Genomic DNA, 26,605 nt, shown 5'->3' with positions numbered 1-26,605 from the left:
CGAGGCGAAACAAGATCATTTTCTCGAACAACTTTCGGATACAAGACAGCATCGCAATCGGTCGATACGAGTTGTGGTCGGAGGCTGGTTTTCCTGGTTTTTGAATGGCAATGACCTTCACTTGCCTCCAGTCATGAGGGACAATATTACCCTCAAGAAACTTATTAAATAAATTCAACAAGCGTCTCTTGGCAGAGTCTGGCAGATTCTTTAACAAGTTAAATTTGATTTTGTCTGGCCCTGGGGCTTTATTGTTACTTGATAAGAGAGCAAGTGAGAACTCCACCATCGAAAACGGTGTTTCGTTCGCGTTATTGTGAGGGGACGCGGCGCGGTAGATCTTCTGTGCCGGGGCGGAATCCGGACAAACCTTCTTGGCAAAATCGAATATCCAACGGTTTGAATATTCCACGCTCTCATTGGTACTGTTTCGGTTTCGTAAGCGCCGGGCCGTACTCCAAAGAGTGCTCATCGATGTTTCTCTCGTTAGTCCGTCGACGAACCGGCGCCAGTAGCTACGTTTTTTGGCTTTTATCAAACTCTTCATGCGCGTTTCCGCCATCGCGTACTGTCGGTAGCTAGCTGGCAGCCCGTCGTCCCGGAAGGTCTTATACGCAGCGGCCTTCTCCGCGTACACGTCTGAGCACTCTTTGTCCCACCATGGATTGGGAGGACGCCCGCGTGAATTCGCGTCTGGTACGCGTTTAGTCTGAGCTTGAATCGCGGTATCGAGAATCAAGCCAGCCAGGAACCCGTACTCTTCCTCCGGAGGAAGCTCTTGTGTCGATTCTACTTTTTCGGATATCGCGGACGCGTAGCTCTTCCAATCAATATTTCGTGTGAGGTCATACGAAACATTGATTGTATTCGGTGGCCCTGAACCGTTAGCAATATTAATTACGATTGGCAGATGGTCGCTGCCGTGGGGATCAGAGACTACCTTCCACATGCAATCTAACCGCAGCGATGTCGAGCAGAGGGACAGATCTAAGGCGCTCGGTCGCGCTGGAGGGACAGGAATCCGTGTCATTTCACCCGTATTCAAAATAGTCATATTGAAGTTGTCGCAAAGCTCATGGAGTAGGGTAGATCGATTATCGTCATGAAGGCAACCCCATGCCGTGCCGTGGGAGTTAAAGTCACCTAAAACTAGCCTCGGTGCGGGGAGGAGTTCCGCAATATCGCAAAGCCGTCGGTGGCTAACTGAGGCTCTAGGGGGGATGTAGGTGGAAGCAATGCAAAGTTCTTTGCCTTTAATTCTGGTTTGGCAAGCGACAACTTCAATGCCTGGTGTCGAGGGGAGGTCGATCCGATTGAAAGAATAGCACTTTTTGATCCCCAAAAGTACTCCTCCGTAAGAGTCTTCTCGATCCAAGCGAATAATATTAAAATCGTGGAAGTGTAGGGTTATTTCTGAAGTGAGCCATGTCTCGCATAGGGCAAATGCATCGCATTTCAAATTATTTAGTAAGATTTTAAACGAATCGTTTTTCGGGATAATGCTTCTGCAATTCCACTGTAGAACAGTGATTAAATCCTTGACCTCGTTCGATGAATTAGCCATCGAAGGATACAATCGCTGAAAGGAGGGGCCATTTCGCAGTGAACTGCATCAAGAATGTTTTTACTGCGGGGAGAAAGCTTATCAAGATACTTTTAAGGGGGTCAGAAATGTTTAACGCTGTAAGAATACGGTCCACAATGTCAGAGAAATTTATTAAGCCAGCACTGTTTTCTTTCTCTGGCTGAGATATGGGAACACTTGGGGTTTTTGATGTTCCTGGAAGTGCTGGGAACTCCTTTTCTGAGCTCAGGTTACTGAGACCGGGAATGACTTGCTTCGGTTTTGCACCAGTACTTCCTTGAGTAGTTATTTTAGGGGGACCATGAAGAGACACCTTCTGGCCTTTACGACGAAGCTTGGAAGAGGAAATGTTCTTCCTTTTTCTACTACTTCTAGGCACAGCAGAAGATGTTCCCTCCTGGGGTTCATCACAGTCGCCTTCGTCAGTAGACAAGTTGGTAAAGATGTTCGTAGAGACAGGTGGCGTAGCTATCTTAAGCATTTCTGCAAAAGATCGCTTAGAGCGTCCCTGAAGGGAACGCTTAAGATTTTCCTCGCGCTGTTTGTACGCGGGACATGAAGGGAGATCATGTGGGTTTCCCCCACAGTAGAGACACTTTTCGACATCTCTACCACAGGAATCATCCGCATGATTCCCACCGCATTTCCCACAGCGGGCTTTATTGCTACAATGGGAGGCTGTGTGTCCCAATTGTTTGCAATTAGTATAGTTCATGACCCGCGGCACAAAGAGGCGAACAGGTAGACGAACCTTGTCAAAAAGGAGGTAATTAGGCAGGGCAGAGCCGGCGAAGGTCACCCGATAAGAGTCTGAGTTGACGTATGTTTTCTTCCCGTCAGCTGCGACTGATGCTGAATGCAAACGTTTGCATTCCAGTATCTTCACTGGCTTAAGCATGGGGTCTTTGAAACAGCCAGTCCCATATTTTAGCAGGTCCTCGCAATTCAGACTCGAATCGGAAACGACCCCACTGACTTCAACCCTGCTAGCTGGAATATACACCCTGTACTCCCTCGTAAAGGGCTCGTATCCAGCAATATCGTTTGCCTGAGTTGAACTGTTAACCACCACCCGAAGCTTATCAGGCCGAATTTTCGATATTTCTGTCACGGCCGAATACCGATCCGTCAGAACTCGAGAAATCTGCAACAGATTCAAACACTTTTTTTCTTTGGTCCGAAAGAAGATCACAAATGGCCCGGTGGCCGAGCTCGGATATACCTTGAGCCGGGGAGCCGATTTTATTTCGACGTCCATCTCACCTTGAGATGAACCGCCGTCAGGGGAAGTCATTTTTGCACGGGCCTATTGCCCAGTGCACGTTATTAAGACAACCAAGAAGGGGAAACGAAAACTAATACTTAGCTTGTGTATGTAACGGTATCCAGACGGCTTACTAGAAGAACACTGTTTCACTTCACTGACCGGCTAACGGTACTCAGAAACAGAAACACAAAAGAAGGGAAAAAATACTGAAACCTCAACTAGGCGCAGAGTGTGTAAATAACCTTGAACGCGGATTAACACTATTTGTCGCTATAGAGTGTACGGACCGATGACAAAAGACTTCTATCTCGACTGAGTGCTCGATAACGAATGAGGATGCTATTATGTTGAAAACTTAGCAAACCCCGTTTTCATTGCATTTAAAAAAATTGCATGACCACTCCTTGTGAAATACCTAGTGCATTCATTTTTACGTATAGTGCACAGGTCTTATATTTGAGATAACAACTTACGATATTTTTGCTGTCAATCTGGTTGTTTACAGCATGGACAAGAAATACGTCTATTGTTCGGTAAATTTGCTACATATTACATCGCGTTTTGATGATTTTAAAAAGGTTGTGTCATATTGTGGTAGAAATTGTTTTTTACTCATAACGGGCAGTGCTCATAATAACATTTTGGACAGCTCTAACAGTAATACTCATCAATTGACTAACGAGTTAATACCAAACGAGCGCAAATATTCATTATATCATAAAACCTCAGCACTTGGAAACACAAAATTTGGGGCGATCTTATTTGATTAGTTAGACTTTTCATCAGATGTCGAAGTGTGTCGTAGTACCGGGTCTACAGGAACCTTGGTGAGGAAGACTTGGTGAGCCATAAAACGTATTTTCCAACATTTGATTTTTGACTTGGATAAAGGCGTCGAATTACATATTTTTTGTCATGATAGCGGCATACGAAGAAAGCTGACCCTCTTTGATTTATGCGTGTGTTTCAAAGCCTACTTTTATAGATTGTGAAACTATAACAAACCAGCATTTGAGTTTATTTTAGCAAGTTTCAATTTCTGTGTATGATTAGCACTCTCCATGCATGTCAGAAAACTTGTTTCCGTAATTCGAAATTCCATTTTCCAATTCGTGCATCAATGAAAAGCGGAAAATATGGAAATCGGAGAAAATCACGTCCTAGAAAAATTGTTTAGCTATGTTGTATTGGAAAAATCAAAATTTTAAACACATTATTGCAAAAACTGTGTGCTTTTTCAACCGGAAAAAGCACACAGTTTTCCGAGTTGGAAAATTTTGAATTTTCCATTTCGGCCAATTCATAGTAAAAACAATTATCTAGGTCGTGATTTTTTTCTTTTTTCCATATTTTGTCATTTTCTTTGAAAATAAAATAAAAAACCGCAAAAAAACACGAAAAATGGCGGATTGCCCGACGGGGGCCTTAATCACTACAGCAACTGTCAAGCAGTAAATATATGCAGCCAATATAAATTCAAGATTGTGGCTTACCTCGTAAAGTTGATACATATATTTTTTTGCTTCTCTTTTCAATAGGTCATAGAGCATTAACATGTGTATATAAGGTTTTGTTGGTGGAACACGCTTCCTGCCGCCTACTCCTGATGCCACAGTAGCACTATTGTCGAGACGATTCATTACTCCATTGGAACCAGTTACATGCGGCACATTTGTCTTGCTTTGCCGGAATTTGTCATCATAGATTCTCCGGAATTCTTTTACATTGTCTTTATCCAACAACGCCGGCAGTTCATAACGTTCCATATCGATGTCTTGTAGAAGACTGAGTGGAAGTTGATCTAGAAACTGTAGGTTGTACTCTGAAAATATTGCAGATTTTTAGATTTTTCTATGCACACCTATTTTTTGTGATATTTATGGGATTTTCGATTGATGTGCACAGGTGTAATGGAGAGCACTGGTTGTGCACTTTCTAGCAGAAATGTCAATGGAACATACCCAGTTTTCTGCACTTCTGCTAGAAAGTGCGAAAATGGTGCAGTTCCAGTGCACTCCACTAAACCGATGTCAATCAATCGAAAATCCCATTAGAGTCAACAATTCTCAAACGTGCTACCCAAATTAGGTGAAATCACAATTTCAATGGAAGATCTTTTAGTAGTAAGGTAATTTTGGGAGAGATGCCGCACATTTCTAAAAGCAGTCCTGCATCAAAGTAAACCATTCAATAATTGATGAAATCATTTTTATCATTTGCTACAAGTTTTTAAAATACATTGAAATGGTTTTTGCCATAAATAAAAAATGCGGGAGAGATGCCGCATGTGCGGTAGAGACACCGCACCGTGGTCACAAACTGAAAAATGGATTGGGTAGTGGGTGGGTTGTTAGTCAGGATTCGCTTCAAGCAAGCGATGCGACTGAGAATATACTTTCGTGCATAAGATGTTTGAATAGTTTATTGACTGAAGGATACGTAAATGTTCTAGGCGTTTAAACTCTGGGTAATCGTATATCGAATATTGTTTCATCGAAAACAACTTGAACTTCGAACAGCCGGCTGTCGGGAGTGTTGTCGACAATGTAAAGTAGACCGCAAACAATGAGTTTAAAAGTGGTATTGTGGAACATTCATAAATTATGTCACGCAAAGATTACCCAACACTAACTAAGTCTCTGTCATATTACCACGTTATTTTTATCCTTGGTCTAATACGAATCAAATGATCTTAGTTTTTCCTTCATTTTGTAGTAGCACATTAATGCCGCTACTTGCAAAAGTGTTTATGTTCCATGGAATTTCCTATATACATGGCGCAATCGTGCGTAAAACGGCCGATTGCGTCAAAGCACATGACGTGCTCCCCTCCCATTTATGTCACAATTAGTCATATCTCTTCCTCCTAATAGCGTGGCAGAATTTATAAATCGTCCTTAAGCATATTGTGATCCCGTAACTTGAAATTTTCCACCTCGTTCGAGTAAATGCTGCGTTCCTAAACGATATTAATGATGCACGAATCAAATACCCCCCGTTTCCAAATAGTACGTACTTATTCTCAGCTCAGTATAATTAACTGATGAGTTAATGGACTAAAAGTAAACCATTATATATGACCATAAAAATTTGTTTTTTATGTTGAAATGATTGCCGCAAATTGGTAATTGGATTTGAATTGATCTTGCGAATTGTCAATTCTCCACCCTCATACATAATTCAAAAGTCATACACTCAGACAAGACCATGCGTATTTCCCACACGCATTAAAGACCCAGTGGATTCGTTACCTAGTTGATCAAATAAACACTAAACAAACAAATAACTTAGTTTGCTCAGTCTAAAGAAATGTCAGCTCGATTAGCATCAACCGGCGGATACGTGTTCCCTTACAATGCCATCAAATGAAAGTACATTTAAAATTACATACGACAAAATATGTGCAATTCAGAATATAACGAAATGAAGATTGCTTAATTATTTGCATTTAAAAAAGACCGGAAAAATTAGTTGCATAACCAAGGTGCTTCATTTTCAAAGATAGCACTGCTGATGAATCACTTTATAAAAATAGGTGATAAGGGACGCGGACGAAAATAGCTGACCACCGCCTATATTTAACTCTCGTTGATGTTTTTGTGATTAAGTGTCTTCAGCTGAGTTTCATGAAGTTTGATTACACCTATAAATCGGCTAGCACCTTCATTTGAGTGTGGCATGTGTACCACACATGTCACCAAATCATCGAAAATATTCTATAACCCAAAATCAATGCCCCACACTGTGACAACTTTCAACAATTTCCCATGCGCCCATAATTCGTTGAACTCTTTATGCAACGAACGCATAAAGATAAGCAAACTAACGAAGGCGCGATGGATAAACAAAAGTGTCACATTTCGAGGCACTGTATCCAAGCCTGCCATTTAGGGTGATGAGCCTATTTTCACCATACTAAGCAAGGTGCCTCACTAATTCGGCAATTTCTAGCCTTACAATCAATGGAATGCGTAAAAATTGACATGAACCGCTTTGCTTCGTTGTTAAGAACCAATATAATAACACAAATGCGTTGAAAACAGTAAAATTCTCGTGTTTGAGCACAATGAAAACTCGAATCGAGTGCCCCTATTGTTGCGCTACCATTTGACTCAATGCGTTGAACAAAGATGGCAGACACTGCTCTAACCAACGGCTTCAAATGGGTAGGGTGATAATAGAAACATGGTGCAAATAGGCTCATCACCCTACTTGCTTTCTCCCAACGCATTCAAATCCCTTTTTAACAGCGATCACCGATCGCACATAATAGAATATGTACATATGCAGCTTCAAGTGTCTCCCGTAGGCAAATGTAAGAAAAAGGAAGAACTAATAAATTAGTTACAACCAGACCAGCGTTGAGTCCGTATCATTTGCGATGACAAACCAAACTTATGTTACATGGCTGACCGCGCTAACTGACCGAGGCCTAAACAGGAAATTACAATAAGAACAAAAGTGATAATATGTACCGAAAATTTTGCAAATGTGCCAGAAAAGAGTGTTATAGTGCACCGGAAATTTTGCATGAAAGCTAAGAACTAAAAGTGATAAAGAAATGGGCTCAAGACCCACGAAAAATACAGTGAACAATGGTGACCCGCAAGTGCAGGTTGTGAACAACTTAAGTGAAAAGTAAAATTAACCCAACCCATTACCCCAACCCGCACCAATGCATTGGAACAAACTGCTCGGATGATTAATGCAACAAAATCGATGGTCAAGGAAGCATTAATTCGATCAATAACACCTCGGAATTTTAGTGAGTAAAATAAAATTATATATAATCTAGATTGAACTAGGGCAAATGAAAGAGAATTATAACTACCTAACAGATTTTCACTGAACTTAAAGGAAAATCAAACGTTAGATGCTCAAGTCGCTTAATTAACAAACAATTTGAAAAAGCGAAAACTTTGTTTAGGCTTATTGCTAAGTCAAATGAAAAAAATAACAATAAAGAAAACAAAATACTGTACGAACACGCCTGTAATCTTTTTCAAACAATAAAACATATCGTAGAAGAAAAACGTAAGCTAGATATTTCATTTAAAGTCGTTGCGACGGCCATAATTTTTACGAAGAGGCTAAAAGAAAGCTCAAAAATGACGTCGATACTTGAAATTGTTAAAACCATCCCGTCATTAATTCCACAATACACCGGTGATGGTGAAAAATTAAATAGCATAATCGCAGCGCTTAACGCGTGCAACGTTTTAATAACCAATGATAATCGCACAGTGTTGGGGTTTCACCAACCTACCCAGCGACAACAACAATGACAACAACAACAAAACAAACAAGTAGCTCTAGCACAAATAGTGCCACGGGGTTAATAAAAATTTTCACAATACACTCGACGTATAGTAATTTTATAACGTTAAATTTAGATGCATCTGATAGAAATAGTACGTTTCTCGTAGTTGCAGGTGCAGAAGTATCTGTAATTAAATACGGGAATATTAAACCCGTTGAATTAGTGAATTTTATCGAAAAATGCAACATTACCGGAATTAACTCTGCAATAGTTGAAACCCTACGAGCCATATCTACGTCCATACAATTACCAAGTGGATCTAAATTACATCAAAAATTTCAACTGGTACCCGAAAACATACCCATACCAACGGATGGAATTCTAGACCGCGATTTCTTCGTGAATTTCAAGTGCATTATTGATTATAACACATGGATTCTAACAGGAAACAATAATTCAGAAACTTTTGAAATAATTATTGAAGATAATCTTCAAGGTGAACTAGTGATTCCTCCACGATGCGAGGTTTACAGAAAACTTAATACTAAAAATCTGAATGACGAATTTGTCTTAGAAGCAAACGAAATCAAACCAGGAGTATTTTGCTCGAATGCAATCATTAGCTCAACCAATCCGATTGTGAAAATCGTAAATACCACGGATCAATCCGTAATAATTTCGAATATCTTCCCAAACACAATAACACCGCTAAAGGAATACGAGATTTTCATGCTCAACAACAATAAGCAAGAAGAACATTAATGAAAGTATTATTGATCCCAAAGCTAAAGAGAAACTAATGAAATTGTGCGCAAAGTACAATAACATTTCCGCAATACAATAAGATACTTTAACACATAACAATTTCTACAACTAACGAATAAATTTAAATGATAATAGTCCGGTATACATAAAAAATTACAGAACTCCGGAAGTATACAAACACAAAATGAACAGATAAGTTAACAAATTGTTAGATGATGGAATTATTCAGAACTCCACATCTCCATATAATTCACCATTACTTCTTTTTTTGTTTTTTAATAGCTTGTCTCTCACCCCCACACCAAAAGGCTCGCAAAGAGAGCCCCCTGCTAGTGTACAAATAATAGCTACAAAGAGCACCCAGTGGAACGATAATTCCTTTTAAGGGACCCGCTGTAGTATTAATATTAAATAGATTCGGATTTTAAAGTAGTGTGGAATCAAGACAAAGACCCAGGTATTTGAAGACTTTCGTCTCCTCGATCATGTAGTTTTCAGTACACGGATCAGGGTGTTGGGCTATAGATCTTCCAAATGAATGGAAAATCAGATATTTGGTTTTGGATAAATTTAAGGAGAGAAGGTTATTGTTGAAATATTTTATTAGCAATTTTAAATCATCTTCCATATCTCGCACAATACCACTACAGCTGGTGTTTGGATAAAACAAGGCAGTATCATCTGCAAAAAGACGAGGTGTACCTTTTAATTTAAGCCTTCCTACATCGTTTATATAAAGCAAGAATAGCAATGGACCAATATTGCTGCCCTGCGGAACTCCTATTTCGATGCTTCTGTACGAGCTAGATACATTTCCAATACACTCCACAGTGGAAGAAATCCGACAAAAAAGGCAATTAATTGGAAGCCGCTGAAAAAGTATGACAATATATACACCAAAAGTTGCGGAATTTTTTGGGAAATAAAACGCAATCAAATTTGTTCACCGCACGCACTTGCGATCGGAGATATGGGGCTTTGAAAATCCGGAACATTACCGGTATTCATCAAATCTGAGACCTAATTCAGAAGCCGCTGAAAAAGATCAAAGAATTGTACTCTCAAAGTTGCGGAAAGCTCTAGCGATCAAGATGCAATCAAATTTGTTCACCGCACGCACTTGGGACCAGAGATATGGGGCTTTGAAAATCCGGAACATTACCGGTATTCATCAAATCTCAGGCCTAATACAGAAGGCGCTGAAAAAGTACAAAGAATTATACCTTTAAAGTTTTCCAGCGATCAAGATGTAATCAAATTTATTTACCGCACGCACTTGTGACCGGAGATATGAAGCTTTGAAGATCCGGAACATTAACGGTATTCATCAAATCTGAGACCTAATTCAGAAGCCGCTGAAAAAGTTCAAAGAATTATACTTTCCAAGTTGCGGAAAGCTCTAGCGATCAAGATGCAATCAAATTTGTTCACGCACTTGTGACCGGAGATATGGGGCTTTGAAAATCCGGAACATTACCGGTATTCATCAAATCTCAGGCCTAATACAGAAGGCGCTGAAAAAGTTCAAAGAATTACAAATTGAACAAATTTGATTGCATCTTGATCGCTAGAGCTTTCCGCAACTTTAAGGGTATAATTCATTGAACTTTTTTAGCGGCTTCTGTATTAGGACTCAGATTTGATGAATACCGGTAATGTTCCGAATCTTCAAAGCCCCATATCTCCAGTCACAACTGCGTGCGGTTAACAAATTTGATTGCATCTTGATCGCTAGAGTTTTCCGCAGCTTTAAGGATGTAATTCTTCGTACTTTTACTGCGGCTTCTCAATTAGACATCAGATTTTATGAAAACCTGTAATGTTCCGGATCTTCAAAGCCCCATATCTCCGGTCACAGGTGCGTGCGGTTAACAAATTTCATTGCATCTTGATAGCAAGAGTTTTCCGCAGCTTTAAGGATGTAATTCTTTGTACTTTTACTGTGGGTTCTTAATTAGACATCAGATTTGATGAAAACCGGTAATGTTCCAGATCTTCAAAGCCCCATATCTCTGGTGACAAATGCGTGCGGTGAACAAATTTGATTGCATTTTGATCGCTAGAATTTTCCATAACTTTAAAGGTATAATTCTTTAGACTTTTTCAGCGACTTCTGAATTAGGCCTCAGATTTGATGAATACCGGTAATGTTCCGGATTTTCAAAGCCCCATATCTCCGAAAACAAGTGCGAGCGGTGAACAAATTTGATTGCATTTTATTTCCCAAAAAATTCCGCAACTTTTGGTGTGTATATTGTGATACTTTTTCAGCGGCTTTCAATTAATTGCCTTTTTGGTTGGATTTCTTCCACTGTGCACTCATTGAACCCTATTCGACAAATAGCTGCGAATTAGGTCATTGGCTAAACCCCTTATACCATAACATTCTAACTTTCCTAACAAAATAGAGTGATCTAGTGTATCAAACGCTTTTTTTTTTAAATCCAGGAAAAGGGCGCCAACATTTTTGTTTCGTCAATTTCTTTTGCAATTGAATCGATTAATTCAGTTAATGCAATCAAGGTACTACAACCCTGTCTAAAGCCGTACTGGAAGTTATATTATTATCTTGTGTTCGTTTAAAAATTCTAGTAATCGAGAGATCAACAGTTTTTCAAAAACTTTGTTGAAAACTGAGACTGTTGATATCGGACGATAATTGCACGAGTCGCAAGGGTCTCCAGATTTGAAAATGGGGATTACTTTAGCCAATTTTAAAAAGTTTGGTTAACAGCCGGTTTCAAGTATTATAATGAAAATTTGGGTGAAGATGTTGGCAAACGTGGTACAATTAGTTTTCAGAATACTGGGGGGAACATTATTAGGAGGCAGCCCTAAGTTTGCGCCGCTAAAACAACAAAAATGATCAATAGAAAATTGAAAAACGATCCATAAAAAAGTTGTCCATGTTCCATAAAACAAAACTGAAAATCCATAAAACAGTGTGAGTGATCCATAAAAAGGGGTGATTTGATCCATAGATTATGTAAAATTGAACCATAAAATGGTCGCAAAAGAACCCTAAAATAGTAATAAAAGAGCAATTAAATTCAACCAATGCCCCATAAAAATATTGGAAATGTTCCATAAAATAATACATTTTGCGCCATAAATTAACTGACATTGATCCATAGAATATTAACAATGCACAATAAAACACGTCGATATGTTCCATGATATCGACAAAAATGTTCCACGGTATTACAAAATGGAGCAATAAAATGATATATGAATCATTTCTAATGTTCATTTTTACATCTTCTATGGACCAAGAAAAATTATTTAGCAAACATTTTCATCAAATTTATGGAACTTTTTCTGACATTTTATTGCTCCATTTTGTAATACCGTGTAACATTTTTGTCGATATTATGGAACATATCGACGTGTTTTAATGTACATTGTTAATATTCTATGGTTCAATGTCAGTTAATTTATGGCGCAAAATGTATCATTTTATGGAACATTTCCAATATTTTTATGGGGCATTGGTTGATTTTAATTGCTCTTTTATTACTATTTTAGTGCTTTTTTGCGACCATTTTATGGTTCAATTTTACATAATCTATGGATCAAATCACCCCTTTTTATGGATCATTCACATTGTGTTATGGATTTTCAGTTTTGTTTTATGGAACATGGACAACTTTTTTATGGATCGTTTTACAATTCTTTATGGATTATTTTAAATATTTTATATGCAAAAGTACATTTTCCCTTATTAGGACCACAGCTATGGATTTTCTTGAGACCGTTGATTAATAAAATAACTTCATTAACGGTTGCAGGACGCATGTAGATCGTTTCACGTGACGGAATGTTCCAAAGAAAAACACAGAAAGCGGAAAGAAATGGCGCTTAGTTGTCGATTTTGGACAACTAAATAAAAAAATAATTGCCGACAAATTTCCTCTCCCAAGGATTGACGAAGTTCTCGACCAACTAGGCAGAGCTAAGTATTTTACAACGCTTGACCTAGCATCGGGCTTTCACCAAATCGAACTGGAAGATGAATCAAAGCAATATACTGCATTTTCGACAAATTCTGGTCATTATGAATTTCACAGACTACCATTCGGTCTAAATATTTCTCCTAATAGCTTCCAGAGGATGATGACCATAGTCTTAAGTGGTATCCCTCCGGAAAGCGCATTTCTTTACATTGACGATGTAATCGTCATTGGTTGCTCAATACATCACCATTTATCAAATATTGAAGCAGTATTCGAAGCACTACGAAAAGACAATTTAAAACTTAACCCTAACAAGTGTAATTTTTTGTCCAGATGTAACTTATTTGTGACACCATATCTCTTCCTAAGGAATACAACTAGATAAATCCAAGTACTCAACAATTCTAAACTTTCCTACACCAACAAATGCTGATGAGGCGAGAAGGTTCGTCGCATTTACAAATTATTACCGCCGTTTTATCCCGTCCTTTTCCGTTATTGGAGAACCATTATAAAATTATTAAAGAAAAACGTCAAATTCGAATGGAATTCAAATTGTCAAAAAGCATTTGACACATTGAAACAAAAACTTTTATCCCCATCTATTCTGAAATTTCCAGATTTCACGAAAAAAATTATACTGTACACAGACACATCACAAATACCTAGTGGTGCTGTACTAACCCAAACGCATAACGATATCGAACTACCGATTGCCTTTGCAAGTAAAAAATTTACGAAAGGAGAGAAAAACAAATCGACCATTGAATAAGAGCTAACTGCTATTCATTGGGCGATTACCTATTTCAAGCCATACCTATACGGTAGGCGGTTTACAGTGAAAACTGACCACCGTCCGCTTTGTTCTCCATGAAAAACCCGTCGTCAAAACTGACGCGGATGAGACTCGAACTAGAAGAATACACATTCGATATAGAATACGTGAAGGTCAAAGAAAATGTCAGCGTTGATGCTCTTTCGCGTATCACTATCGGAAGAACTTAAGAATCTTTCGTGTCTACCAGTTCAAACAAGGAATATGACTAAAGAGAATAATTACAAATATATTCAAAGACCATGCACTGATACACTTGCTAACGAGACTGATCACCTCAAAGCATATGAATCACTAAATAACTTGAACGCATATAATATGCCCAAAGTTGTATTCGATTTTGACATAAATAAACTAAACATTCAAATTTTCTCAAAAAACCTGAAAAGAATTATGACACAAGTGTCATTATTCTACAGAGGTAAAAACATTAACTTACAAAAATGTCTGCAGACGCTAGAAGAAATAGCCGTTCTTCTTAAAATCAAAACGCTAGTAATGAAAAATAATGACAATCTATTCGATTCCATACCCCAAGAGGTATTTAAACACGCATGCAATGAAATATTAAAGAACGTCAAGAGGTATTTAAACACGCATGCAATGAAATATTAAAGAACGTCACAATTATAATATATGTACGGTACAGATAATAAACGACGAAGAAATAATTAAAAAGTTAATCTCTGAAAACCATGACACACCCACGGGAGGTCATATTGGTACTTGTAGATTACTGAAACGACTCAGATCAAAATTTTACTGGTCTAACATGAAACGCACCATTGCGGAATATATAAAACAATGCGAAAAATGCATACAAAATAAACACCAAACCAGAACAGAAGAAACATTTATAAAACAACCACTCCGATTAAGTGTTTTGACCTAATCTCAATCGACACAATCGGTCCACTCACAAAATCTAAGCATGGAAACAGATATGCATTGACCATACAATGTGATCTGTCCAAAAACATAATTACCGTACCAATCCCAGACAAGCAAGCGAAAACTCTGGCGAAGGCCTTAGTAACTGTATCGTAATATACGGATACCCAGAAGAAATCAAGTGTGACTTAGGAACGGAATATAAAAATTAGGTTTTCCGAAATATGTGCGAGTTACTATCAATAAAACACAACTTTTCTACTGCCTACCATCCCCAAACTATAGGTAGTGTAGAGAGAAATCATCGCTGTCTTAATGAATATCTGTGGCACTTCATTAACGACCAGCACGATGATTGGGATGACTGGTTATTTTTCTATACTTTTAGCTATAATACTACGCCACATTCTGAGCATTCTTTTACCCCTTTCGAACTGATTTTCGGAAAACAAGCTAGAACACCTACACAATATTCAAAAACGACTAAAATAGATCCAGTGTACGATCACGAAACATATATAACATTGCTTAAATTTAAACTACAATTAATTAACCAAAAAGCAAGAGAATTACTAGAAAAATCTAAAAGCAATAGGATTGATTCACAAACAAAAGTCTCTAAACCAATCGACATCACAATAGGAAATAAAGTTTGGTTAAAACAGGAAAACAGAAGAAAGGTAGATCGAGTATACTCAGGGCCATTTGAAGCCATTAACGAAAATCATCCAAATGTTCTAATCAAAAACTTATTGAACCAGGAAACACAAGTAGTGCATAAAAACAGGCTAAGAAAAGTATAAACTATAATTAATGAATTACTCATATTTCAAAATCTACAAAATTTTATCTAAGATATAACAAAATGTCGTAACACTGTTACTCCACCAAAAGGGGTAAGTTGTGCGGAAAGAACACTGTGAAACAACTGTGAGAGACATTTGAAGCTAAATAATTTTCCTTACAGTCAATCATTTTCCATAAGAGGAATGATGTGGCATGTGTACCAAACATGTCACTAAATCATCGGAAATATTCTATAGCCCAAAATCAATGCACCACACTGTGGCAACTTTCAACAATTTCCCATGCGCCCATAATTCGTTGAACTATCTTTATGCAACGAACGCATAAAATAAGCAAACTAATGAAGGCGCGATGGATAAACAAAAGTGTCACAATTCGAGGCACTGTATCCAAGCCTGGCATTTACTTGCCTTCTCCCAACACATTCAAATTCATAATCTATCTCATTTTAACAGCGATCACCGATCGCAATAGAATACATATGCGGCTTGAAGTGTCTCTCGTAGGCAAATGTATGAAAAAGGTAGAACGAATAAATTAGTCTCAACCATAACAGCGTTGAGTCCGTATCATTTGCGATGACAAACCAAACTTATTTATTTATTAGTACTGGTCTTCGAAGTATTCGTACAGACAGTTCCTTAATTATTACTAATTCTAAGTTTAAAAGTAGTCTTGGTTATGTTAAAATCATACAGGTTAGCTACATCATTAAAATTACGACAGCACGCATTGAGCGGATTGTTCTGAGCAAAAAGTGTACGATACATAGGAGTCCGAAAGAAATCAGTTCGTCTGGTAGGTCTAGGTGGTACATTGATGCGAACCTGGCTCAGCAACTCTAAGCTATCAACATTGTTTCCGAGAAGATCAAACACAAAGAGCCGTTGCAGCATTATCCTCCGATTTGCAAGCGTCGGTAAACGTAGAAGGTTGCATCGTTGTTCATACGGCGGTAGTCGAACAGGATCATTCCATGACAGTAGTCGCAGAAGCGTATCGAACAAAGTGACGCTGAATTCGTTCGACGCGATTGATTTGCACAGCATGATAAGGCGCCCAAATGTTACAGGAGGTACTACCATTTCTAGAAACATTTTTTATTCAACCTTTTAAAAACATTTTTCTTTCGCAATCTTGTGTAACGGTTAAGTTGGAATAACTTAATTAAGGGTAATATTTATCTATATGATTGTACGAGTTATATATATATATATATATATATATATATATATATATATATATATATATATATATATATATATATATATATATATATATATATATATATATATATATATATATATATATATATATATATATATATATATATATATATATATATATATATATATATATATATATATATATATATATATATATATATATATATATATATATATATATATATATATATATATATATATAGCGTGGCATACTACCGAGCTCAGACGGTTAAAAGCGACTAAAAGAGCCGCTCTGAAGAAGTACTCCAAGTTTGGGGGCTACGTGCTGCGACAACACTAAGTTCATGTTAACCAAGTCTATAAAAGACATCGAAGCGTTGCCATGCCGATTACTTGCGAAACGTACAACGTAAGTTGAGGTCCGAACCTAAAACATTCTGGAAGCATGTAAACGAGCAAAGAAAGGAATCCGGGTTGCCTTCAACGATGAGCTATGGAGGACGTATGAGCTCTAGTTTACAGGAGATCTGCCAACTATTCTCTGAAAAGTTCGCGAGTGTTTTCTCCAACGAGAAACTGACACCGACCCAGGCTTCTCGCGCGGCTCTCAATGTACCTCAATCATACCAGTCTTTGAACTCTATCAATATCGACAATAATATGGTACAACTGGCGATTAGCAAAATGAAGGCTTCAACCTCGGCAAGCCCAGATGGTATACCAACTATTATTTTAAAAAAATGCTCTGCCGGTCTAATTGAACCTCTTTGTCATCTGTTTCAATTGTCGCTAACAACCGGAGTATTTCCCGAACTCTGGAATTCCTCCTTCATGTTTCCAGTTCACAAAAAAGGTGATAAAAAGGTAGTTGACAATTACCGTGGTATTACAACGCTAAGCGCAGTTCCTAAGCTGTTTGAAATGACTGTGTTGGAACCCATCTCCAGCCACTGCAAACAGTATATTTCCGAAACTCAGCATGGATTTATGCCGAAACGTTCAACATCTACGAATCTTCTGTCGTTCACAACATATGTTACAGATGCTATGTCGGACGGCCTTCAAACTGACGTTATCTACACGGACCTTTCAGCTGCTTTTGACAAGATAAATCACGCTATTGCAGTGGCAAAATTGGATAGACTTGGCTTTGGTACTTATATTCTCCGTTGGATGCAATCGTATCTCAGTGATCGTCGTCTAGCAGTCAAGATAGGTGATTGTGTATCCGATGAGTTCTTTGCTTCATCTGGTATTCCGCAAGGCAGCCATCTCGGTCCATTGATTTTTCTTCTGTATTTCAACGACGTTAACTTTTGTTTAGAAGGACCACGGTTGTCTTTCGCCGACGACCTCAAGTTATACCATAGAATCCGGAATACTGATGATGCAGCTTTCCTTCAACGCCAACTGGATACCTTTGCGGAATGGTGCGAGATCAACCGAATAACCCTAAACCCCAAGAAATGTACGGTCATTACGTTCTCGAGGAAAAAACGCCAATTCGATTCGATTACTGTCTAGCTGAATCCACAATTGACAGAGCGAATTGCGTCAAAGATCTCGTAGTTTTTCTCGATGAACAACTGACGTTTAAACAGCATATCAGCTATATTGTCGCAAAGACATCACGCTGTTTGGGGTTCATAATGTGAATATCTAAGCACTTTTCAGATATTTACTGCTTGAAATCTCTCTACTGCTCACTCGTTCGATCAATTCTGGAATATAGTTCAGTTGTGTGAAACCCTCATTATCTCAACGGTGTCCATCGAATTGAGACAGTACAGCGCAGATTTGTTCGGTTTGCCCTTCGTCGATTGCCTTGGAGCAACTCTCACCAGCTGCCAAGTTATGAAAGCCGGGGTTTGCTTATTGGACTCGATACATTGCAAGTGCGACGGGATCTATTCCGTGCTATGACGATTTCGGATATTTTGCAAGATCGAATTGACTGCCCCGAGCTTCTCAGTGCGATAAACATGAACGTTCGCCCTCGCGCCCTTCGCAATAATTTATTCCTCCGATTACCTCTTCGCCGGACTAACTATGGAGTAAACGGTGCCATCATTGGTTTGCAGCGGACCTTCAACAGAGTGTCATCCGAGCTCGATCTTCACATTCCACGTAGCAGATTACAATTTGACTTTTTAAATAGATTAAGAAATTATCATTAGGACCACACTGTGTCTGTTGATATTAATTAATTAAATATAAATAAATAAATAAATAAATAAATAAATAAATAAATATATGATAATTTCTTAATCTATTTAAAAAGTCAAATTGTAATCTGCTACGTGGAATGTGAAGATCGAACTCGGATGACACTCTGTTGAAGGTCCGCTGCAAACCAATGATGGCACCGTTTACTCCATAGTTAGTCCGGCGAAGAGGTAATCGGAGGAATAAATTATTGCGAAGGGCGCGAGGGCGAACGTTCATGTTTATCGCACTGAGAAGCTCGGGGCAGTCAATTCGATCTTGCAAAATATCCGAAATCGTCATAGCACGGAATAGATCCCGTCGCACTTGCAATGTATCGAGTCCAATAAGCTGTAAGTAGGGGTTTGCCCACTACTCGGGTTCTTGTTTGCCCGGCGTTCCCTTCTTTTCAGGGCGGCCTAGGTGTCTCTACAGAATTTCGGATTTTCGTAACAACAAAAAAACAAAAGTAAACAAACAAGTAATTTACTAAATTTACCGACTTTTATTTCTCCGCTTCTCTACTTCACTGCTGCTGCTGCTTTTGATGACTGCGGAAGGCGGGGGTTTGTCCAACCGGCCGGGACTCCGACGGCCGAGTTTTCCTGCTGGTGTCGTTGGCTGCTCCGGCAGCGGTCCTTGGCTTTTAGCTAGGGAGGTGAGCTTGGCTCCTTTGTTGGAACCTCCCTAGCGACGTTGGCGACGAATCGCCGGATCGTCTACTCGCCGTAAACGATCCCGGAAGTTACCGCAGTAAACTTCCCAGGGGGAACCTTTGTCCGCCCTGCTTCGTTCTCCTTGGCAATTAACTGTGGAGGAGAGCTTGGCTCGTTCGACTGATCCTCCACAGTGAGAAAGGCACTGGTGTCACTTGGGTCCTTTTTATTTAGCCGGGGAAGCGAGTAGCTCCTTAGCGATTAGCTTCCCGTCTCGGCGACCCTACACCAGGACCTTTTCGTATGCCCGGACCACACACCGATACACTGACGGATTTCACTTGCCGTCACACGCGCGCACTGAACTTTTGTTACGGTGGCGGGAAACTGTCCCGAAAAAAAGGAATAAATCTGGAACGTCTGTTCCTGGCTGTGGTCCGTCACTTTCTGCCTTCTCTCGATGGCCGCCTTTTTCACTCCACCAAACAACCACCAAAAAACACACCGCCGCATAGCTGTCATTGCCATGGTACAGCATAGTTAGCAATCACTTTTACAGCGAGAGGAGAGCGGAGACCTACCTAAACCCTATGTTTCTTATATACAAATGTTCAACAAAAATTACTACACCTATCTGCACAAACAAAACCGTTCACAAACGAGAAAATGAACAAAAATTTACAACTTTAGTGTGAACGGTACAAAACAGCGGTGAGCATAAATTTTCGTAAACAATACACTCTACGGAGAGAGTACGCACGAAAGGGTATATTTCCACCCAGTTCTCAATTGTTACCCAGACGGGTTACAATCTCGCCCACACCGGGTGGAAAAAAATTGGTAACAATTTTTTTCTAAACTAACACCTAACACCGATACAATAATAATAACGAAATGAATAAATAAATAAATATACAAAGAAAAACTAACTACACATAATTATTTCTTCCGCAATTTAAAAATAATTCATCCAAAAAAATTAATCGACCGAGTGTCCTCATCGGTGAAATGTTTGCTCAGGTTTGGTCTGATAATACTGACAGCATACGCGAAGCGAGAGGCTATCAGCCATTGCCATTATTCGACTATGGGTTGAATTCTAAATCCAATTCGAAAACAAGATCGGTAACAACTCGAAATTCCCAAAATTCTGCAAGTGGCATCGACAATTTTCAATGTTCCAACTTGCAGGGGAACGGTTGTCGACATTATTTTGTTCGTTTTTTTTCGACTGTCCAGAAATGCCTCGTGTTCTTACGGTACCAGTACTACACGCCTGTGTTGGGGTTTCTATCCAAATACATTCATACAATTATCCCATTCATTCATCCTCAATCACTGGCCTACTCGATCATTCACATTCCGATAAGCACTTCGAATTGACCCCAAAACAATTTTATCTAATCATTCACTCGAACATTCATTCACTCTGTTCGATTCCACACTCATACATTCACACATACAATACCGCTTAACACGTCATCGTTTCTCCCACTCACAGACATTCCGGACAAAATGTTTGTATATTCGTCCCTTTTCGCCTCAAAACGCTTCGTACATGGCAAAAGAAACGTTTGAGAGGGACCAAAGAATGTCTTTCGCATAATTTAAACAGATCAAAATGATTCCCGCTGGAATCAAACGAACCATCCCACGTTAAACCACAAACCCAAAATTATGCTAAATAAAATTTTATTATTCGATTCGAAATCGAAGACGCGCGGCGCCTTTTAACCCACATCTCTCTAACACGCACACCACTCTGATTCGAATCGGGTTACACCTGCCTGATGCAGAGCATTGGTGCGAACATCGGGGAAAATGTCAAAATCGATGATCCATTCGATATGATGAATGAATCATCAAAATTGTAAATAAACAAAACAGTTCGTTCGCGAAACTGGAGTTCGCAAATTGTTTATATTCGCGGTTTTTATTTCGTTTACGGTCGGTTTCGGAGTAGTAGGACCACTCACGCGATCGAGGTGTCCCCGGCGAAGAGGGGAAAGGTGTTTTTTTATATAGTGACCCAAATAAGGAGAAATTTTATATAATTTAGTGCACCCGTAGGTGCGAGTGTTCCCCACAGAAAGGGGTTTTTGAAAAATTTTATGTTGCCGAACACGGCAGAAGAATGCAGTATGCATCCGGCGGTGAAAAGACGGTACGATAGGTTCGTTTTGTTTCTGCCAAGCACTGGTACTGGTTTGGTGAGAAAGTTTTTTTTTACCGTAACCGTCTCGACCGCAGGAGCAAAGCAAATTAGTGGATAATTTGGTTACCTCACTGCGCGAGTGGGGCGCAAAAGAATTTTTAGTATTTGTCTGCCGAACACGGCAGGTAGTGTATTTAGATGCGTACGGTGCCCGGGAGAACGGTATAAGATTGGTGTTTTTTAGTAGAGTATTCCACCATACCGTAGTCGTCACCGGGGCCGGAGCATATATTTCGTGCGAGTGTTTGTTTACCACACTGCGTGAGTGTGGCTCTGAAAAATTGCCAGAAGGTGTTGAAGAACCTTCTCGCGGCAGAGTTGGTCTTCCACAATAAAAATAGAGATGACGGAGAAATGTTTATTGTTTTTTTTTATTCGGACCAAAGTCCGTGTTGTTGCCATCGGGAACTGACGGCTGCTTTTGGATAACTCCCAAGTGAGTAATCCATATAAAAGCATACCGTCAGTCCACAGACGGCACGGAAAAGTTTTTTTTTATGCTGGTTTAAGGATATTTGCTGGCCAAATTTACCTGCCATATCCTCCAGCTCGTAGGAGGAAACACCCTTTGTTGAGACAATTTTAGCCGGTAAGTATTGTGGTCCAAGTTTAGCATTGTACGACTCGAGTGCATTCGACAACTTCATGTTTCGACGGTACACCATTTGTCCCTTTTCAAAAGGATTGACGAATTTTCGGTGGCGCAAGTTGTATTGATGTCGAATGCCCTCGCTTGCCTTTGCCAAATTTTTGACCACAATCTCCCGGATTTTGTCTATCTGTTGGTGTCTTATTTCTAGGTCACCCTCACCGGAAATCCTGCTAAAGTCATCGGCAGATGCCATTTCACACCCGTGTATAATAAAATGAGGACTAAACCCAGTGGAGGAATGAACGGTAGTATTTAGGATGCGCTCCACATCGGTGAAGTGGACATCCCAGTTGCGCTGCTCGGTTCGAGCATATGCCCGGATTGCAATGTTTATCGAGCGATTTGTTCGCTCCACTGGGTTAGCCTGCGAATGATAGCGGGAGTTCAGTCAATGTTTGACGTTGGTTTCTTTTATGAATTGACTGAACTCCTTCGAGGTGAAAGTGGAGGCATTGTCGCTTAGCAGAATTTCCGGGCTACCATGGCGATTGAACCACTGTTCGCGCAGTATCGTACAGAGTGACGTACTAGCGATTTTGCGAACTGGGGTTAATATGACGTACTTGCTGAAGACGTCGAGGACGACAAGCAAGTGTTGATTGCCACGTTTGCTTTTTGGAAGAGGACCAATGTAGTCCACAGAAACCATTCGCCATGGTGCATTAGTCGCACGCGACTGACCCATTTCGGGCTGGACTGGGACGAAAGGAGCTTTGATTTCCTTGCACGTCCCACATTCTCGAATAAACTTTCGTACTTCAGATCCCATACGAGGCCAGTAATATCGTAACTGCACTTCGTGGATCGTTTTATCGTACCCCACGTGAAGCAAATTTTCGTGGGTACGTTGAATCAAATCTTGACGGAACTCGGGTGCTGGGACGAGTTTCCAACTGAACCGCGAGTCGCACGGAACAACTTTCGAGTTTACATACTTGAAAAGTTGATCATTTTCTACTTTGAAGTCGGCATAGTCGTCAGGATTTTGGATAACTTTGGACTTCATGGAACAGTACCAGTCTGAGGTGGACAAAGCGGAAACGGCTGCTACGGCCCGGGATAAGGCATCTGGAACGACATTGTCCTTGCCTTTCCGGTGCTCAATAGACATGTCGTAGAATTGCAATTCTATACTCCAACGACTCAAACGTGAACTGGTTTTCCATTTAGTCTTCAGTATCCATGTAATCGCTGACGAATCAGTGACCAGTCGAAAATGATAACCTTCCAAGTAACCTCGGAAGTGTTCAACCGCCATTATCACCGCCAGACCTTCCTTCTCAGTTGCATGGTAGTTCCTTTGGGGAGTGGTCAGTTTGTGCGAAAAGTAAGCAACTACTTTCTCGCCCTCGGGATACTCCTGCACCAGAACAGCAGCTACTGCTACGTCACTAGCGTCTGTCTGAAGGATGAACTCTTTGGAGAAGTCTGGTGGGACTAAAACTGGAGGAGTGACTAGAAGTTCCTTAATTTTAAGGAACGCGAATTCTGCCTCGGAGTTCCAAACTAAGCTCTTGGTTTTCGTTTTGAGCAGATCGGTCAAGGGAGCAGTGACCTCACTGAACCGATCGATGAAGCGGCGGTAATAACCGCACATACCGAGGAAACGACGAAGTTTCGTAACGGTAACCGGTCTCTCGTAGTCGAGAATCGGTTGAATTTTGTCAGGATTGACCTTGAGTCCGTCCCGATTCAACAAATAACCAAGAAACTTTAGTTCGGGGACTCCAAAACGGGATTTTTCCAAATTGATGGTTAGGTTGGCTCTTGCTAGACAATCGGCCACTGCTTTGAGCAACTGTATGTGATGCTCGACCGATTCGCTTACCACGATGATGTCATCTAGGTAGACGAAAACGTAAGGTTCCCATTTACCTCGTCCAAGAACCTGGTCCATCAGTCGCGCCAGAGTAGCGGGGCTGTTGACGAGACCAAATGGTAGACGAGTAAATTGGAACATACCCCTGCCGGGAACACTGAAAGCGGTATATTTGCGACTATCCTTGGCCAGGGGTACCTGGAGAAAGGCCTTCTTCAAGTCTATAGTAGACAGGTACTTCGCCTTGGGTAAGCCGCCCAATATTCGCCCAGGGTGGGGCAGAGGGTATGCATTTCGTACAGTACGCTCATTGAGAGGCCTAGCGTCTAAGCAGAGGCGAATTGAGTCGTCTGGTTTCGTGACCGCCACAATATTAAGCGACCAATCCGAATCAGACTCCTCGATAATTCCCATAGACCGCCATCGGTCAACTTCTTCCCAGACCATAGACAGTTTCTTTGGGCTCATGTGATAAGCTTGGAATTCATCTTTGATGACAATCCTGTGCTCTGTGAATGAGGTTGGGCTTAGCTTTCCGGGCTCTACTGCCTGGAAACACTTCTTTACTTCTTCTACGCGCGCTAACTGTTCCGAAGTGAGTATCGACTCACGCGGTACTTCATCTTCTTTATCGTCTTCTGATTCCTGACCTGAGTTCAACAGAGCACAGTTTTGTATCTCAGGAGAAATCCCAAAGGCGCGCCAAAAGTCCATACCTAGAATGGAGTTGACGGTCAGATGCTCTACTACAAGAGTGCATAGGACCTTTGTCAAATTTTGAAAAGTATACGGGAGATACGCTTGTCCAATGATTGGTAAGGTTTGACCATTTGCAGAACGTAGTTCGAATGGTTGTTCCAAACTTTTCAAGGGACTTTTTAGTCATAATCGTGGCGTTACTACCACTGTCGAGCAAGGCTTTGAAGGATTTGCCGTACACTGCGACAATTGCAAATGGACGGTTATCGAACGGGTCGTCAAGGACGATGGTTTCGACAGACAACGAATTATCATAGTCCTCATCACGAGCCGATCGAAAATTGTCGTAAATCTGGGGATTAATTATGAGTTGATGTTTGGAGCGCTGTTTTACTGCCAACTGCGACTTCAGTTGGTTCTGATCCCGTTTTTAGGTAGTAAGGGCAACGAGAAACATCAAAACCTTTAAATCTGCACACTATGCAGAAGACCCGCCTTGGTTTCCGGCATTCCTCATATTCATGTCCTTTGTCTCCACAATTGTAGCAGACGCCGAGCACTGGAGGACGATGCTTTTCCACCAAATATTCTAGGCACATCATAGGTTTCTGCGGTGGTTCGATCGGTTTTTGATTGTTTCCCTCGAGATTCTTGCCATCCTGATTCCCTTGCTGTTTCTTTTTCTGGTTGTCAGGAGACTTGTTTGAATCAAGACCTGCCGGTTTGGCATTCTTGCTCCAAAACGTTTTGGATTTTGCGTTGCCGTTATTCTGTCCACCTCCCTTTTGGTTTTGATTATTTTGTTTTTGTTTGTTTTGTGGTGGATTAGCAGAATAAGCAGCAACTTCCCGAGAAGAACCGAAAACTTTCTGATAAATCGGCGTCTTGGAGGCGTCGATCGATTTACCAAGACTCATCAATGCTGAGAGCGTGTTCACTGCCCTGAGGATAAGCATTTGTTTATAGTCGGCTTTCAGGTTCCGCTTGAGCACGTAGAGTTTTTCGCTCGGTGCCATTGGAACCGTCATAGCACGAAATATTTTCTCCATTTCCAGGAAATATTCCTGGAAAGATTCGTTACGCATCTGCCGGCGCTGGAGAGCCTTCATCTTGAGCGTAGTATCAAGTTCAGGATGTACAAAATTTACCTTGAGCTCGCATACAAGATGGTTCCAGTTAAACAACCGGTTTTGCGCACGCATAGCCTGATACCAGGTCAAAGCATTGCCAGTGAACAAATGCATCGCAGAATTGAAAAATTCGTCTTCGCCCATTTGCTCGCAGCGTAACTCGCTACGGTGTCTAAGAATTCATTTAGTCCCGTTCCTTCATCAGTTCCAGCATACTTCCGAATTTTCGAATCAGCGACGCGTTGCGGGTTACGCGAGTAATTCCTTGGGGCTGCCATCGATCCGTTTCCCGCGTTGGTAGATATTGAAAAGTTCGGATAGGATGGTCCCGTCCGCTGTTCGGTCCATTCAGGAACGTGAGGCTGGTTCTGAGTTTGGTACGGGGCTGTGAATCCGGTATTCTGTTTCGGTTTCTCGATTGGAAGTGATGGACATATATTTTGTTGACCCGAGAATCCTCGCTTCAACACAAATTGATCGGGACTGGGCGCCAGTGTTGGGCGAGGAATCTCTGGTTCATCAAATGAATCGGGTGCGTCCATCAAACGCAAATCTTCCAGATCGGTCTGCAGATCCATCTCGGGAGCACTTTCCTTCTGATGTACTAGTGCCCGAAGTTCACTGACGGATTCGCGAAGTGAGAAAACTTCTTGAACCGTCTTTCTCAAAACTGACGAAA

General features: G+C 40.4%; 1 protein-coding gene across 1 annotated transcript in view; it reads right to left on the bottom strand.

Moving 5' to 3' along the window:
* Positions 1–26,605, bottom strand: part of LOC131683273 (uncharacterized) — a 625,702-nt gene that overhangs the window by 48,194 nt on the left and 550,903 nt on the right. Inside the window, exon 4 of the mRNA XM_058965110.1 lies at positions 4,346–4,674. Within this exon, the coding sequence (XP_058821093.1) occupies positions 4,346–4,674 (329 nt within the window). The remainder of the gene's footprint in view (positions 1–4,345; positions 4,675–26,605) is intronic.

Source organism: Topomyia yanbarensis, chromosome 2 (assembly GCF_030247195.1).
Source record: "Topomyia yanbarensis strain Yona2022 chromosome 2, ASM3024719v1, whole genome shotgun sequence".
NCBI classification, from domain to species: Eukaryota; Metazoa; Arthropoda; class Insecta; order Diptera; family Culicidae; genus Topomyia; species Topomyia yanbarensis.
The sequence above is the reverse complement of the archived record's forward strand: the minus strand, read 5'-3'. Positions and strand labels throughout refer to the sequence as shown.